Below are 17,224 nucleotides of genomic sequence, written 5' to 3' on the forward strand. Positions count from 1 at the left end.
AAGTCAGTGGGAAAACTTCCATTGATTTCTGTTGAGTCAGGATTTTGCCCAGGGAGACAATCTCTGTATGATTTTGAGAGGCCTAATAAAAAGCAAAACGGAAGGGGACAGGGGCAATTGGCATTTGCTACAAGAATCCTACATACTATAGTAAGAACAAAGTTATCAAAATTATTCTACATCAGTCTCACAATCTAGAACCTTATTCAATGTCTTCTGCCAATCAATATTCATAGCTAGTCATTAATTAACACAATGGAGCACATCAGGCAAAGCATAAAAAGGATTCTATCTATGCATATTTGAAAATCATATAAAATTCCCAGTCTTGCAATCCTTAGTTCAGTGTTTCCCAAGCTTGGGATGCTGCTTGTGTAGGGAAAGCCCCTGGTGGGCCAGGCCGGTTTGTTTACCTGCCCCGTCCCTTGGCCCGCGCCACTTCCTGCAGCTCCCATTGGCCTGAAGCAGCAAACCGGCTGGACCTGTGGACGCAGCAGGTAAACAAACCAGCCCAGCCCGCCAGGGGCTTTCCCTACACAAGCAGCATCCTTAGTCAGTTCCTGATCCAATGCCCATTGAAGTCAATGGGAATCTTTCAGTTAATTTCAGTGGGAAGTGGTCATTGTGGGAGTTTTGTATGTGGGAGTACTGCATTCTCAAGCCTGCAGTAAATGGCCTAAATTCTAAATCCTAAATTCAGGAAAGCACGTGAGCTTGTACTGAAATCCATCCCTATTCATGACAGCAGTTAAGCATATGCGTAACTTCCATTGACTTCAGTGGAGTATGAGCGCATGCTTAGAGTTAAGCACATGATTCAGTGCTGTTCTGAATAAAAATGTTGTCCTGAATTGGGTCTATATATGTGTGTGTGTATATCTATATCTATTCTAATATCGATCTCGCTCTCATATCTATCAGTATACTTTCCTTTGCTAAATAGCCACACTGTACAAAAGGCAACATTCCATATGTCTTTTTCCTTTGATCATTTCACACAGGACTCAGGTTTTCTGTGCACAGCTCCAAAACCAGTGGTGCCAAAAGCAGCATTGTTCATATACATGATTTCCACAATGTCATAGACCTGTTCTGCAAGTTACACTGTAACTGCATCTGCACCCACACTCCTCCTACTTAATGGTATCTGGGAGTATAAATTTAACATGTTCTCTGAGAGTAATGAATGTATTACATCCCTCCTACTCACTCGTTAGGAAAAAATGGGGAAACAGCATGACTCAGATTTGTAAGTATTTTTTTGAACAATGAGCAATGAGCCCTTGATATTTAACTCTTGATATGTGCACACTGAACCAATATAATTATAATAAAGGGGGAGAGGGAGAGGAGAAGAGGTGTGCATTCACCATACAAGGCTGTAAAAGACTTATCATCACTTAGTTAATTTATTCCAAAAGAAGAGGAAATTAGGGCCCCATTCTAGATTATTTATTTTAAAATTTGTACATTCCTCAATAGAAAAAGCAAAGAAAGCTGAAAATGTCTTACCCCCAAAGTAACACGTTTTGAAACTTGAAATCACCATGGCAACAGAGGAAGAACTCAAACATTTAAGAATGAAAATAATTTATGATATGAAATTAGCCAAAGGAATCTGAAAACATGATCTGAAATTTAGCAATATGTTTCATGAGTTTGATCTATTCATTTTAATATATATTGACTGCTTAGACATTCAATTCCTGTCTCTCATGTCTCTGAAATAGAGAGAGAAAAGCAGTGACCATTGCAACATAGTGAAAAAGTCAAAGCATGGCCAAACTTTACTAACATTTACAAAATCCAGGGAGTGCCAATGTTCTGCTTCATCCCCATCGCAAAGATATTTAAAAGGAAATACACAAATGCATTATTCATGTATTTTATATTGTAACCAATAGGCTGCACGCAGAGTGCACTCTCTCTCCAAATGCTAGTTCTATAGTTTGTTTACATGGAATTCCCTAACATGCAATATGAACGCTATGGAAAGGAACTCTTAGTAGAATAACCAGATAAATAAAACATTTTTCTTAAATATTATGACCCTACCAAGACAGTGACTGTGCATTTTGATCAGATTCTTATAAACTCTCAATTTATTTTAGGCCACTAATACATTTTAAAAGTCTAATTTACCTTTATGAACTATTATCACTTGAAATTCCCTTAATATTGGAAACATCTAATTGCTGACCTTGATTTGTTTAGCATGAAAAATTTCATTTTTGTATTTTTTTTCATATTTTTATCTTTCTCTCCTCTTTTGACTCCCACTGTGCTCCCATTATTTTAATATGCTGTTTGTATTATTCATGCATTCATTATTTTTACCTATTTGCATTATGTAGTATCTCAGTAAGTTCTATTTTAAAAAATCCAAATAAAACTGTATGATAGTAGTAAATTGTTTATTATTAGGTTACAATACAAAACATACTGATTTTGGATCAGATCCCGCAAACATTTCTTCGTGTCAGTCAATACTACGATTCATGTAACTTGATCCTTCTGTCATGTGACAATGGTAAAGAATCACTTTCTTTTAACACTGAACAAGAAACTTTCTTAGAATAAGAAGAGAGAATTATCCCTAAAATAACACACACACCCATCATGTTTCACTGTAGAACTTCTTCCTAGAATTTTCCTCATCTCCTGGCTGCCTCTGTTTCTGCTACAGATTGAAAGAAACACAACACATCTCTTCAAGAGAGTTTGTCCAGCTGATTAATTTAGCTGATCAAATTCTAGGACTGTAGACTCCAGTTTAATAATCTTCAGGTTCTTCTCAACGGCATTATCTCTGTTCACTAAAGGAGCATTTCAAGTAGAGTCATATAACAATTCTGCTGGGTTTGGAACCATCTGAAGATGCCACCTGTTTCTTCCATACTGCTGAGTATCTTGGCCAATCTCCCTCTTGGGTGCAGAATGAAGACTCATGTAGAATATTGGTGCAACTATGCCCTACAACAACAGCTGATGCTGTCCAATTTTGTTCTGTCTCCAGGATTATCAAGACTGGGTCTCCTAATTTAAGACTGGATAAACTTTGATATTCATTCTGATGGTTGAAGAAGAAAGACTGAGACCTTTTATATTTATTTTTTCTCAGCTTCACATCCTTTAAACAGGGCCACTTAGGTTGAAGATTTGCCTCTGAGTTTGACAATATTATTCTTAACTGCGGACTCATAACCAGCTGAACTGTCTTACTTTGGTGCCTGATGTGGGGGTTTCCCTATTAACTCAGCAGAACATGGAGGCAAGATTCAGGTCTATTTGTTTAGAATGCTCTCTTTTAGATTCTATTTCCTTGACAGTGGTGGGAGCTGGAAGTAATGTTCTTGAAATCATTGTTTCTCAAAAGCTTGGAACTCTAAATTGGCAGATTGTGGTCTGTTATGGGTGACTACGTCTCCAAAATGAGAAAAAAATGCCTTTTATCTGTTTTGCAACCTAGTGGGTATAGTAAGAAGTAGAATCTCTACAAATCTAGAAAAGTAGTCAGTAGCTAGTAGACAAGTATGTCCTTTATCTTCACACAGGTATAATGCATTTTTTTTTTCTTCTGCCTTTTATGAAGCCCATATCAGTGACCATAGTTTGATCTAGTAGATTGCTGCAATGGTTGTCAAACAGGTATTCATTGCCCGTGTAGGTCCAATGGGTTTTTAATTAACCAAGGAAACTTATCTGCCCCTTAGGGCTACTGAACATTATCCTGGGTTCTGGCTCATCTTAAAAGTCTCTCTGCAAATCACAATCACCTCTGCCAGTTAAAGTCAAATTGAAATTAGATATCTGATTTTAAGATTAACAGGACAAGCCTGCTTGTTTTTGAATACAGATTCCTGTAAAGAGGTATCACTCACCCTCACGTGGGCTATTTTCTTGGTTTATTTTTCTTGATTCTGCTAGTTGGCAATTGCCATACCTGTCATATTTCTGCCCAGGTTACTTGATGGTCTAAAAGTGCTTTTCTTTTTCCTCCAATTGGAATATATTCTTTTCTTCTTTTTTTACCATGCATCTACTATTTTCTTGCTGTCTGACTTGCATTTTGCTCTCTCAGACTGCCATGCTAGTGGCACCAGCTATCCCAGAGTTAGCTCAGACATTACCTGTGATTTTTCTAAAAGTTCCTTGTTTAAAATCCAACTATTAGAAGATCTCTATATATTCCTCTTTACTGATGCCAAAATCACAATGCACTCCCTGTTTCTATAATTACCTTATGAAAGCTTTCACGCTTTTTCTGGGCCTCTGCTCCCTTGGGGAATATATCCCTGTTTGTCTATTACATTCCTTTTGGGAATGAAAATGCTGATTGCATTTTTTAAAAAAACAATGTCAATGTCATTCTTATCGCCCACTTCAGCAAAAGGAAATGCTTTATAAATAGTTTCAGCTTCACTCTTCAGGGCATAAATGAATGTGCCAAGCTCTGCTTCACCGCTCTCTGTGTTTGCTTTTTGTTGTGGTTTGGAATGTGCGGAAGTACTCCTGCCTCTCAGGTCACTTGGTGGGCTTATCAGACTGAAAGTCTTCTAGGAGAGTTGAACTTTGACTTTTTATTTCCCTCTTATTTATGCTAGTTCCAAATGAGTTAGCCTCTGGCAGTCTGACAGGTGACAATAGTAAGAACTCAAAGGTGACACAATAGAGCTATACAAAATAATGAACTGTCTAGAGAGAAATGAAATTGTAGGCTATTTACCCCTTCTCAGACTATAAAAACAGAAGGACAGTTGATGGAACTACAAAGCAACAAACTTAATACTGATTTTGCACAATGCAGAACTAATCCATGAAACTTATTACCACAATATATCATTGAGGTCAAGAGTTTATTGGCTCCAAAGGAGTGATGGACAATTTATATGGGTACTGTGAACATCCACAGTTACTTTAGATCAGTGATACTCAGACCTCAGTGATTCAGGTGCCAAATTAGCGATCAACATTACCCAAAATAGCCACAGTAGTGTGAATTCATCGTTTCATTTACCATATACAGTATATAAATTGTAAATGAAACAATTTGTTTAGACACACACACACACATACACTCACAGCAAAATGACTGACCAAGTATTCTACAATTGGTTAATAACATAGTAAAAGCATCCTGGCTGGTTAATAACTTACACTGGTTAATAATTAAATCACAGTGTTTTAATATCGTGTGTTGTGAAGAGCCATAGGAGACGCAATAAAAGTAATTTGTGGCTCCCAAGCCTCAATTTGAGTATCACTGGTTTAGATAAAAAGAATTTATATAAACCCTTACGCTTCAGGGTATAAACCAGCTGCTAATTTGAGAGGATTAGAAAGAAACTTCCCCTGTAGAAGTTACTACTTACAGGAGGAAGATTTTTTGAGATATTGTCTTTCAGTGAAAATAGCATTTTTGCTAATCTTTTGAGTGCTAACGGAAATAAAGCCCTGATTCACGTCAGTGGGAGTTTTGCCATGGACTTCAGTGGGACCAGGATTTCACCTCAACTATTCTGAAGTGCACCAATTACTAATTAGTGCACTCTGTCCCCCAGTATTTTTTAAGAAAAATATATTAATTAAACTGGGAAATCATAATCCTACAGAAGTTTAGGGCATTGGTATCACAACAGGACCCTTGGTGAATTTGAGTTATAGTTAGAGGTATTTTAAATTAATTCATTTTAATTTTGCTTTCCTTCTCAGGCTTATACAGTTGCGTGGTAACTAAGGCAACTGGCTTTACACGTAGAGGGAGACAAGAAATTGTCTCAATAAATTTTTTAAAATTATTTCTAAAATATCTACAGATTATATCTTTTGTAAAATATACGCCACCACATACAAAATCCATGACACTGCTATAAAACGTTCTTGCCTTTCAAGAATAATGCAACCATCCCAAACTCTCACAGAATCATATGTCTTCCATGTATAATTATGTACAAGAGACAGCGAGAGAGAGAGAGACTGTCCCAACCTGAAAATTTCTTATCCCAATGCTGCAAAGATTTGCATACCTGCTTAACATCACTCAAAGAAGTAGTGCCATATCTTGCACCGTTGCTGGGTGTAAAGTTAAATGTGTGTACCTTTCTTTTTTTTTCCTTCTTTTTTTCTTTTTCTTTCTTTTTTTAATCTCTTTCCTCTGAAGCACCAGGAATGTCCATGGCTAGAGATGGGACATTGGAGGCGGGAGGGTCAGGGCTCTGAAGTGGCCAAGTGTCTTTTCTCACAAGTGCTTGGCTGGTTCTTGCTCACATGCTCAGGGTCTAACTGATCACCATATGTGGGAGTAGGAAGGAATTTTCTCCTCAGTCAGATTGGCAATGTCCTTGGGAGATTTTTACCTTCCTCTGCAGTGTGTGGGTGCAGGTCACTTGGCAGGATTATCTGAGTATATCTCACATAATCATTTCCCTGCCATTGTGGGGCCCTCAGGCACTGGTGCACCTCAGTCCTTCCCATTCTCTGCTTGTGGCTCATAATAGTCTAGTCTCCTGTGGTCTTTGGTCTAATTTTGGGATTCAGGATTAGCATGCCGCTGCACCCCATATATTACAGGAGGTCAGACTAGATCTCAGGTGGTCCCTTCTGGCCTTAAACTCTATGACTCTAAGACTTTGCAGGATTGAGGCCTAAAACATAGCCATAAGAGAAAAGGGAAAACTTGGGAGTTCCAGAAGCGGGAAATACCATTTTTCTTTGCTTGCTTTTTATAAATGATTTTTATTAATGCGCATGAAACATTATATCCTTCCTTGTGTCTCCTGTACATCTTTTTTTGATTTTTTTTCTGTCACTCTGTAACTGCTCTTGGTTCCAGGGTTCTAATGCTGGTACTTAAGGAGCCTAATATATTATTTAAAAATAACTCTGGATTCCACAGCAATGAAAGATTTTCTTCCTGATTTTTTTAGTGAATGAATTTTGTTCCACTCATTTGAAATAATTCTGGTGGTTGTTTTCTTATACCTAATGTCTTTGGATCATAGTTTTGTTTTACATCGTTAATACACTGGCAGTAATCCACTTTCTAAGGTCCACTAATTCATTAATACCTCCCTCTTTTCTTCACTGAAAACTTTATTGAAAGATTCAGTAAATCTGCTGTTACAATAACTAATTACATCCTGAATAATTGGCCTTGGTGACTTATTATGAACAGTGTCAGATTACATAATCTGATCCTGCATCCATTGAAGTCAATGGAAAAGCTCCCATTAACTTCAGTAGGTCCATAAATATTTCATCAATTAACTGTCTTGGGATTTCATAGTGTGCATGCGCAAACTCTCTCGCTGTCTCTGAAAAAGTGAGTATAAACAGTTCACTTTCCTCTGTCTGATTCAAATGATAGTGAATGCTCAGGACAATGAAGACCATGTTCCTCTACACTTCTGTTCTCGATTTGGACATCATGAAATAGTGAAGTTCCTACTCCAAAGCAATTTTGAAGTTCAGCCCCATGTGGCCAATATTTATGGAGACACACCTTTACACCTGTGAGTAACGTACAGAAGCACTGCTTTGCATTGCATTGGTGTAATTCATAGCATTATCAATAATACTCTGCTGACTTTGTCTTCAGTGCTTGTTACAATGGAAAGTTTGAAGTTGTCAAGGAAATAATCCAGCTGTCAGGAACAGAAAGTCTGACTAAGGAAAATATATTCAGTGAAACAGCTTTTCACAGGTAGGACATTTGAAACACGATTGTCAATAGAATGCTGCTTACAAATGCATGCAAAATTGGCAGTAGCAGCCACTTCAACCTAAGTGGGGGCAGGACTGCAGGAAGGTATGGATGCTAGACTCATGTCTGAGAGAGAGGCAAGGCTAGAGTTAAATGCCACAAAGGAGACAATGGAGAAAGAGAAAAGAGGTAAAACCAGATGGTAATAGCAGGCATGAGAAAGATGTTGAAAGTTCATCAACAGCTGTATAAAGCATTGCTTCTTTTCCTTTTTCTGACCAAGGGAATCTAAGCTTGGACCACATTATACCCAAAATCCACTTGTCCTCCAGACTTTTCATCTAACAAGGTGGCACTGCAAAATTTGTGTGAAATTTTGTTCTAAATATTTTTGGCCACAATTTTATGAAAATGTAGAGTTCTTTAAAAGCACTTGCAGAACAGACCCAATTAATTTTGCACAACTATGTCTGATATTGGCACCAGGATATTCAGGATACTTCCAATGTAACAGAAAAGCACATACTTGTTTTAGTAGATAAACCCTTCATTTAGATTCTCCATTCTGTTACATGAGTTTTATGCCAATGTAATTCCCTTGAAATCTTTAGGTAACCAACATTAATTTTGCTATTTCTCGGGACTGGGGAGTTCTTTTTTATTTTGTTGTCTATTTCTTGCAGTGCCTGTACCTATGGCAAGAACATAGAACTAGTAAAATTTCTTCTTGACCAGAATGTTTTAAGCATCAATCATCAAGGAAGAGATGGGCATACAGGTACGATCGTGAGGACTGTGATTTATTATTTGTATATATAGATAACACCACACTTTTTAACAGGTAAAATATACTAAGCAGAGGACATGTTTCCAACCTGAAATGGTTAGGCCGAGATTTCCAAAGGTACCTGCCTATGGGAGCGAGGTCCTCAGTCTCCCACTGAATTTCAAAGAGATTCTCACACCCTTAGGCTCCTTTGGAAATTCCAGCTTTACAGACTAAGTACCCAATTCTGCAAGGGACGGAGCATTCTCAGCTCCCACCGAAGCCAATAGGCATTGAGAAGATAGAGCACCTGACAGTATTGTGCCTTAAAGCATGAGCAGGTACAGAACAGTGACCAAACACAATGCAGCATGTGGTCTTTATAACTAGCACACTTCACAGAACAAGTGTTTTTTTAGAAAATGTTGGCAGTGTGTGGGGGGGGGAGTAGTACATTAATTGTGTGGCTGTTCCAACTAAGCATGGCGACATGGAAGAGGGTGCAAAGAGGGGAGTGGCTTAAGGCGATGAAGGCATCAGTCCTGAGAAAAAGTTGGGTGGATAAGGATTGTGGACAGAGATAGGCAGAGGGGATGTGAAGTGGTTTGAAAGTGCAGAGGAGAACACTGAATAGATGGAGAACCAGTGCAGAGATACAAGAAGGGAGGAGACCTGCTCAGACTAGGTCGGGGGAGCCCTTTCTCTTTCTGTTGGTTCTTACATCCTTATCAAGTTGCTAACCCCGGTTTGTGGTAGTGAATTGCACATGGTAAAATAAGTACTGTAGGGCATGAAATAGATTGGCTCTTGTAGAATAATATTCTCTGTTCTTACAGTGCCCAGTCTTTTGTCTGATAATATATTCATTTATCAAGGAAATCAATTCCAGTTTTATAGCTATTACTACAAGTTCAATTATGTTGTAACAACTGTGCTTACCACGTTGGCTGTTCTTTCTTCTCTAATGTTCTAGGGTTACACTGTGCTTGCTACCATGGTCACATTCGTCTAGTACAGTTTTTACTGGATAATGGAGCTGATATGAATCTGGTAGCCTGTGATCCCAGCAGGTCTAGTGGAGAAAAAGATGAGCAGACCTGTTTGATGTGGGCTTATGAGAAAGGTATTTCATTTCTCCACTTTCTGCTGCAAATATGTAGGAACACCACAGGTAGAAGATAATAGCACAAAATAACTGTGCAGCATTGGTAGATTGGGAGCTCCCACCATCTGCATGCCGGCTCCTGGCATCAAGGGTTATGAAAACCAAGCTGGAGTTTATCTTCTCAGATATTCTAGACTGCTAAACATCACTTTGGTTCCACACAAACTCAGCTGAAAAATGTGCTACTAAAGTAAAATAAATCCATTTTTTTCAGAAAGACAGTTCAGAAAATGCAATTTCTGAACTATTTTATATAGATGAGGGTTTGTCTTTTGTGACTGGAAGACGCATTATAAGAAGCAGTGCATTAGAATATAGCAGTCCTTGATTTCCTGCAAAAATCCCTCAGAGCAAAGCACTTTTCAGTGGTTCCTACTATACTTTCCCATATGTGTCTCACAGAATCATCTCACTAACATGTCAGATTTGTGGTCTGCTTTTCTTTCATTTTCCTATTCAACCCAAAAGCTTTGTTTCTTGCTGAAAATTTTTCCAGTTGTGCAGAACCATCGTGGGACTGGGGGGCTGCAGGTGTAAAAATGTGTGAGTCCCCTTCCTCCACCCCTGCATATAGCACCACTCCATGGCTCATGGCACAGAGGGCTAGTGGAGTAGTCTCTCTGTGGGTTTGGTGAGCAATCAGAATTTAAGTGGAAAAATTCCTCAGGGCTTTTCCCACATGTGGACAAGCCCACAGTAGTTAGTGAACACTAGCTACTCAGCACTGATTCCCCAAGTGGACACTCTAACTGCTCACTAAGACTGCCAATGTGCTTGTGTACATGCTACATCAGTGCACGCCAGCTGGAGTGTAAATTCTAGTGTGCACCAGCATGTCACACACTATCTGTGTGGCCCCTGCTAGTGTCCACTAAAAGGTCCTTAGTGCACATTGATATAGTACTCTTTGAAACAGGACTATATCAGTGTGCACTAGGGAGGTTTTAGTGCATGCCTGCAGAGCGCACACATGGACAGTTAGTGCATGACACCCTGATGTGCACTAAAATTTACACCCTTGCTAGTGCTCAGTAATTCACAGTGTAGACAAGTTTTTAGTTTACTGCACTTTGGAAGTAAGTTAAGCTAATCTGCCCAAGGGCACACTCAGGGCTGGTCTACACTACGGGGGAAAATTGATCTCAGATACGCAACTTCAGCTACGTGAATAACGTAGCTGAAGTCGAAATATCTAAGATCAAATTACTCACCGTCCTCACGGCGCGGGATTGATGTCCACAGCTCCCCATGTCGACTCCGCAACTCCGTTCGGGTTGGTGGAGTTCTGGAATCGATATAAGCGCGTTCGGGGATCAATATATCGCGTCTAAATGAGACGCAATATATCGATCCCCGAGCAAGCGATTGCTGCCCGCCGTTACGGCAGGTAGTGAAGACATGGCCTCAACGTACAGTAAGAGTGTCCACCTGGGAAGATAGTGCGGAATGACTAGTGCTCTTTAAATTCACACACTAGCTTACTGCGTACTAACTTCCCAGCGTAGATAAGCCCTCATGTCCTCTCCTGTGACCCCACACTTTTTCTGCCACCACTGAGCAATATGTGCGAACTAGAGCTGGGAGAATAATGGATTTTTCAGTTTACTAGCAATTCTTCAAAATCCAAAACTAAAAGTTTTGGGTAGACTCAATGAAAATTTTCAAAATGTTCAGTGAATAAAAAGTCAAAAAAAAACCACCCCACCATTTTCTTTCTAACGAAATGTTTTGTTTAAATTTTTAGCATTTTTTAACATTTGTGCATTTTTTAAATATCAAAGGAATTTTTCTAAACAAAAAATGTAGTTTCAATAAAAAAGTCAAAATGTTTTGTTTAGAAAATGAGGAAACATTTTGGAATTTTTTTAGGCTGTGGAGGTATTGTTTTGTTTTTAATAAAAGAATTCAGCAAAATTGACATGAATTCTCAAAATATTCAATGTCGCTGAATCTGCATTTTTTTTGCCAAAAGCAGGCTCAGTCAAAAAATTTTACCCAGCTCTAATTCACAGACCAGTCAGTAAATTGCCCTAGAATTATAGAATGATCGAGGAAGATTACAGCAGTTTTACAGACCAACCAAAATGAATCAAAAATAGTTCTAAATTATTAATATGTTATTAATATTTATTTGCATAAATATAATTGGTACAAAATGCCTCTGTGTAAACACATACTGTGAGTGCAGGAATAGAGAAAACACTATAGGGCATATTCTTTTTCTCCTTCTCTTCTGTGTACGGTGCTCCTGTTGATATCAGTTGTAGCTGTGTCCAGAGATCAAGGAGAGAATAGATTTCTAATTTACCCCTAGGGTAACTATAGTGAAGGTCAAATGATTTGTGTATAAAGGGATGACATGCGCAATATATTCTTTTTGTTCTGCTTTGCACTGCTACTCTGGGTAACCCTCAAATTTTACTATTTTGCTATTTCCAGAAGAAAAGGATCGATGAGCAGCTGAACAAAATACAATGCAATGTATATAGCATTTTATGGTGAAACAGACTTGGGCATGCACAGGAACAATCTCATGAATGTATTAGAATCCTACAAGAGCAGCTGTAGCTTTGGCCCAGAAATGCCAATGAATTCTAGAGGCACTGTGTATGCAGGTGTTTCTCCTATTCTGCTCCTAACATACATTGAATCTAGTCTAAATTCACCCATTTCCTTGCCTTTGTGTTACACTGTAGAACAGTGGTTCTCAAACTAGGACCACCACTTGTTCAGGGAAAGCTCCTGGCAGGCCAGGCTGGTTTGTTTACCCGCCACGTTCGCAGGTTTGGCTAATTGCAGCTCCCACTGGCCAAGGGCTTTCCAGCCCAGTGGGGGCTGCGGAAGCGGCGCAGGCTGAGGGACTTAGGCTGCCACTTCCCGCAGCCCCCATTGGCCTGGAGCAGTGAACCACAGCCACTGGGAGTTGCGATAGACCGAACCTGCGTATGCGGCAGACAAACAAACTGGCCTGGTCTGCCAAGGGCTTTCCCTGAACAAGCGGTGGCCCTAGTTTGAGAACCTCTGTTATAGAGCATCAAATCACAAACCTCAGTTTAAACATTTTCTGAGTTTCATTGCTCATAGGCTTGCTACTTGTAGGATCCCATTCTTGTTCTTGGATTCTTCTACATTAGAGAGACACTCAAACACATTTATATTCCTTGGTTGGAACTAACAGTGGGGACAGGTGAGTCAGCAGAACTTCTCTGGTCAGAGTCCTAGTGTTATCCAGGGTTTTCAGAACCCCCAACAGGGGCAACTTAACTATTTCACTACAGGCAGTATAAGGAATAAATCAACAGGAACACAGCACTTCCGTCTGATAAGATTCATGCAAGTAAGCGTGCTCTATCTAAAACTGCAGTTTATTAGATTCAAGCACATGCAAATTAAGCAAGAGATTTAGAACATCCCAGATATTTACCTAACATCTGGAACGGTATTGGGTAATAAACAGCAGGTTTGCAGTCGCCAATTGCTCACCCACTGGGGAGAAAGAGTATCAGGAAAAACATTTCACAAGATGTCTTCAGAGGACTTCTCCAAAGTACGCTCTATTAGCAAATCTTTTATAACTAATTTCTATGGAACATGTAGGACCCCTCCTGTATCACCACTTTTCTAACTTTCAATAAACTTTTAATATCAGAGGTGTCTAGACTCAAGGTTTTCCATCCACCAAGGTTTTTCAGTCTTGGTTGTTTACTTATTTGTCCCTTCCTCCCATTCTGATTAGCAGAAACTATAGCTAGTTTTGACCTTGCTTCCGAAAGCCTATCTCCAATTAAGCCTTAACTATATTGTGTTCTATATCATTACTTCAGGGTGGCTGAATGCACACAATATGGTTGCAATGAGCTTGATCACATTCTGGGGTATACGCACCCCTCAAATCCAGGGCAACACTAGCACCGGACCACAGGATGAGTCAGCAGGACTCTTACATACGGTCCTTAGGGGGTTTTTTTATGAATATGTCAAGTATGTTTTTACGTGTGACACTAGTTGCCATTATACCCTTGACTTACTATTGTGTCTTTATAACCAAATTATTAAGATGATGAGTGTTCAGTTAATCTTTCTAAAGTGCAGAGTTAATAAACTATTGTTATTTTCCTTAACTCCATTTTGATAATTCTATGACCCAGGTTTTGAATGAATACTTGCATGCAGTCAATCACTTACTGGAATTATAGGAAGTTCAGTTACAGTAGATATAGAGATACAATAGCTACAGTTATAAGTAACACCATATCATCAATCAGTAGATTGTAGGTTGTCTTGATTGATCAGCTGCCAATAGCTCTACTTAAGATTTGCTCCAAGCAGAAATTTTTGCCTCCTCAACAACTGTAATAAAATACCAGCCAGTTTTACACAAAGGTAATGTTATGTCTGTTTCCAAATGAAATCCCCGGGATCATCTCAGGAAATGGAAAAATGTTATAGTGGACTCTGCTAGAGCTGCACTGAACTATCTTCGGGACTCTAGAACTCGAGTGAGGAAACCTTTCAGCGCTTGTGAGCTTACTGGCATTTCCTTGGCAGGTTTGTGCTCATTATGAGCCAGAATGCTTGCACTCATTAGGCTGTTGATGAAGAATATCCCTAAGAAAATGCCAACAAATTGTGCCACTGAGTTGGCAGGAAATTAAAATATTTCCAAGCAAACAGAGCCAAGAGAGCTGTTCAAATGAAAGGTAGCATTTGGTATGTGAGCATTGCATCACAATCTCATTCTGAATGTATCTGTTTTTTCTGCTCTCCTCTTTGTGAGAGGCAAACAGAAAACCTTGCTGATGCCTGGAGCAAGAAACCATGATAAAATTGCTATTTCCCCCAAACATTTTCCATTGGACTGGAAAAAGTGGAAATAATGGAATGGGGATTCTGAGATTCCAAAAAAGCATTAAAAACACAATGTTGAAAATGCATGTAATTAACCAAGAGCAAAGCCTCAAAAGAATAAGAGATTCCTCCTTTGAAAAGAGTATTCAAAAATCTGAGATAAGTAAAGAGGAGAGAACAGGAGGGAGAGCTCAAACTGCAGTTCTAAGTGATCTGAGTGTGCAGAATGGAACCCCAAACATCACTTTGAAGTGCTGAGATTTTTTAATCACCAAAGCATCTGAGAGACTGAGAGTATAATATAGTGACTAATCTGTGAATGTACTATTCCCCTCTGCTTCCTTGCTGAAACAGAGTGACAAATATTCACCAAAAAAATGGAGAATATGTTTGCCTACTGAGACTTTAATAGCTGAAATATTTTCAGTCTTAGTTTTTTCCCCATTGACTTTAATGAAGATTTTTCTCAGCTTTTACTTGGGATTTTATACTGGCATCTGTCACTGTAATATTTGTGGATATGTGTATACTGCAAAAAGAAACAGACAAACTCTCTCACAATAGCAAGTCTCACAGCCTAGGTCAATTGACTTGGGCACACAGGGCTCAAGCTACATGGCTAAAAATAGCAGTGCAGATGTGCGGTCTTGCGCTAGAACCCAGGCTGTGAGACCCTTCCCTGTCTCCGGGTTTCAGAACTTGGGCTCCAGCTTTAGTCTAATATGACTTTTCCCCTCCTGAAATATGGAATGAAAGCAGTTGCTCAGTATTGCAAATTCTCAGGACTTCATAGCAAATCTTGTGGCTCATGGTGTGTTTCTTGAAGTTCCAGCTCTTAAGTCGTGTGATTATGTGAAAATCTGAACATCTACACTGCTATTTTTAACCCCATAGTGCAAGGCCCAGGAGCCTGTCAGTTGACCTAGGGTCTGAGACTTGCTGCCATGTATAGTTTTTTTTGTTTTTTTTTTAGTGTAATCAAACCCAGCATGCCATTCCAACCTGTGGTGAAAAATTACATTTGTTTTATTCAGCCAGATTTTTCCCATGTTCACCTAGCTCAAAATCACATCACATTTCTGATCACAGTCACTGAATGAGTTCTTTATATGTTTTCAAAAACAGAAGCACTGTTTATTTTAAAACTCTCCTAATTTTGTATAAAGAAATAATAAGTAATGAATATTGACATTTAATATGCAAATCCATCATTCCTCCTCCTTTAGGACACGATGCCATTGTTACCCTTCTGAAGCATTATAAAAGACCCCAGGATGACTCACCCTGTAATGAATACTCCCAACCTGGAGGAGGTACAGTTTGATAAGCTAGTCACTTTATAGCCTGAAGGGCATTTGAAAGTCCTTTGAAATATACGATAATCTTTCCTGTGCCATCAGTGAGCTTTGGATCAGGCCCCATCTGGTACAGTGAGTTTACATTTGAAGGTAATTTAATGGCATGACTGTCCCGGTTTTTCAGGTACTATGTGTCTCTGATGTGTGTCCAAACTTCTCCTTTATCTTAGAGCAGTGTTGTCACTTTGATACTGGTAAGAGATTAAAAACTGAACTTTGAAATAAAAATCATTCCTTAATAATCATTACGCATACCTTTCTACATATTTAATACCTTGTTTAGGCATTCTCTTTGTTTTGTCTTCCTTTGATGTCTGTCTGATTATTCACATGCAGGAAGTTTCTATATTCAACCCAATCCTTCATATTTTTGAATGTCTTTAGCTACCTAATTGCCCCATATCAAGGATTAATTACTCTTTTTGTTAGAAAAATATCACTCTCTATTGCTGACTAAATGACAAGTGGCAAGAAGTAAATTTGCTAATCTCAGCTGTGGGATTGGCTCACAAAAGTTTTATATTTTGTTAAGAAAAGTATCTACAGAGAAAATGAGACATGAAGCATCCTTGCTTAAATTCTATGGATTTATACCTAGGGCAAGAATTTGCTCCCAGTGAGTGAATGGAAAAATTCCCACTGATATCCATAGGACTAATATTGGGCCCTGAAAGCCCAGATCACCCAACTGCATTGTGCTCCTCTTCAGGTACACTGCATTTCCAAAGCATGTGTATCTCCAGAGGGCTGAGCTTGCACAAATCGTTGAATTTTAACTCCAGCAAGCTACAAACACATGCAGACACAGAAATTAAATCTGCTCGGAACAGATTTAATTTTTTCATCAGTTCATCACTTCTTTTGATACCTCTATGTATACTGTATGGTGAGGGTCATGTTTTTAAAAGTTCAGCATCCGCAATCAAGGCCAAATCTTAAAAAAGAGCTCAGCTCTGATCTGAGCATCTAAACAAGTGGCCAGATTTTCAGTGCAGAGTGAGTGCTGAGCTCTTTTGGGAATCTGGCCAAAAAGTGTCAAAAGAGTGATCTTCTGGGTGGTGAATGTTTTGGAAAGCTTGTCTCCAGTGGTTGATGCTGAGCACGTGCAAATATGACCCAAAGCTCTTTAGAAAATTCCGTCCATATATGTAACTGTATTAGGTCAGAACTTCTGTGAGTATAAATTACTGTAGCTCTAATGGGCACCAATGGAGCTATGCCAATACACCTGCTGAGGATCTGGCCTAGCATGTGTGTTTAAAAATACAAGCCTACAGTCCTGTCAGGTTTTTTAAAGTGATATTCTTGCCCACTTTTTCTCTACTTTTTAAGTAAAAATTGCCTTACTTCTTTGATCAAGAAAGGCATTTATACTATTCTCCGAA

The 17,224-nt window shown here is 39.0% G+C and overlaps 1 protein-coding gene across 2 annotated transcripts in view; it reads left to right on the forward strand.

Annotated features, from left to right (window-relative positions):
* The window catches only part of TNNI3K (TNNI3 interacting kinase), a 171,155-nt gene that overhangs the window by 51,667 nt on the left and 102,264 nt on the right, over positions 1–17,224 (forward strand). For both annotated transcript variants that reach the window (XM_032782135.2, XM_032782136.2), the window contains 5 exons: positions 7,367–7,511; positions 7,598–7,702; positions 8,386–8,480; positions 9,442–9,591; positions 15,708–15,794. In XM_032782135.2, coding sequence (XP_032638026.1) covers positions 7,367–7,511; positions 7,598–7,702; positions 8,386–8,480; positions 9,442–9,591; positions 15,708–15,794 — 582 coding nt within the window. The remainder of the gene's footprint in view (positions 1–7,366; positions 7,512–7,597; positions 7,703–8,385; positions 8,481–9,441; positions 9,592–15,707; positions 15,795–17,224) is intronic.

The sequence above is a fragment of the Chelonoidis abingdonii genome, chromosome 7 (assembly GCF_003597395.2).
Source record: "Chelonoidis abingdonii isolate Lonesome George chromosome 7, CheloAbing_2.0, whole genome shotgun sequence".
In the NCBI taxonomy this organism is placed as follows: domain Eukaryota; kingdom Metazoa; phylum Chordata; order Testudines; family Testudinidae; genus Chelonoidis; species Chelonoidis abingdonii.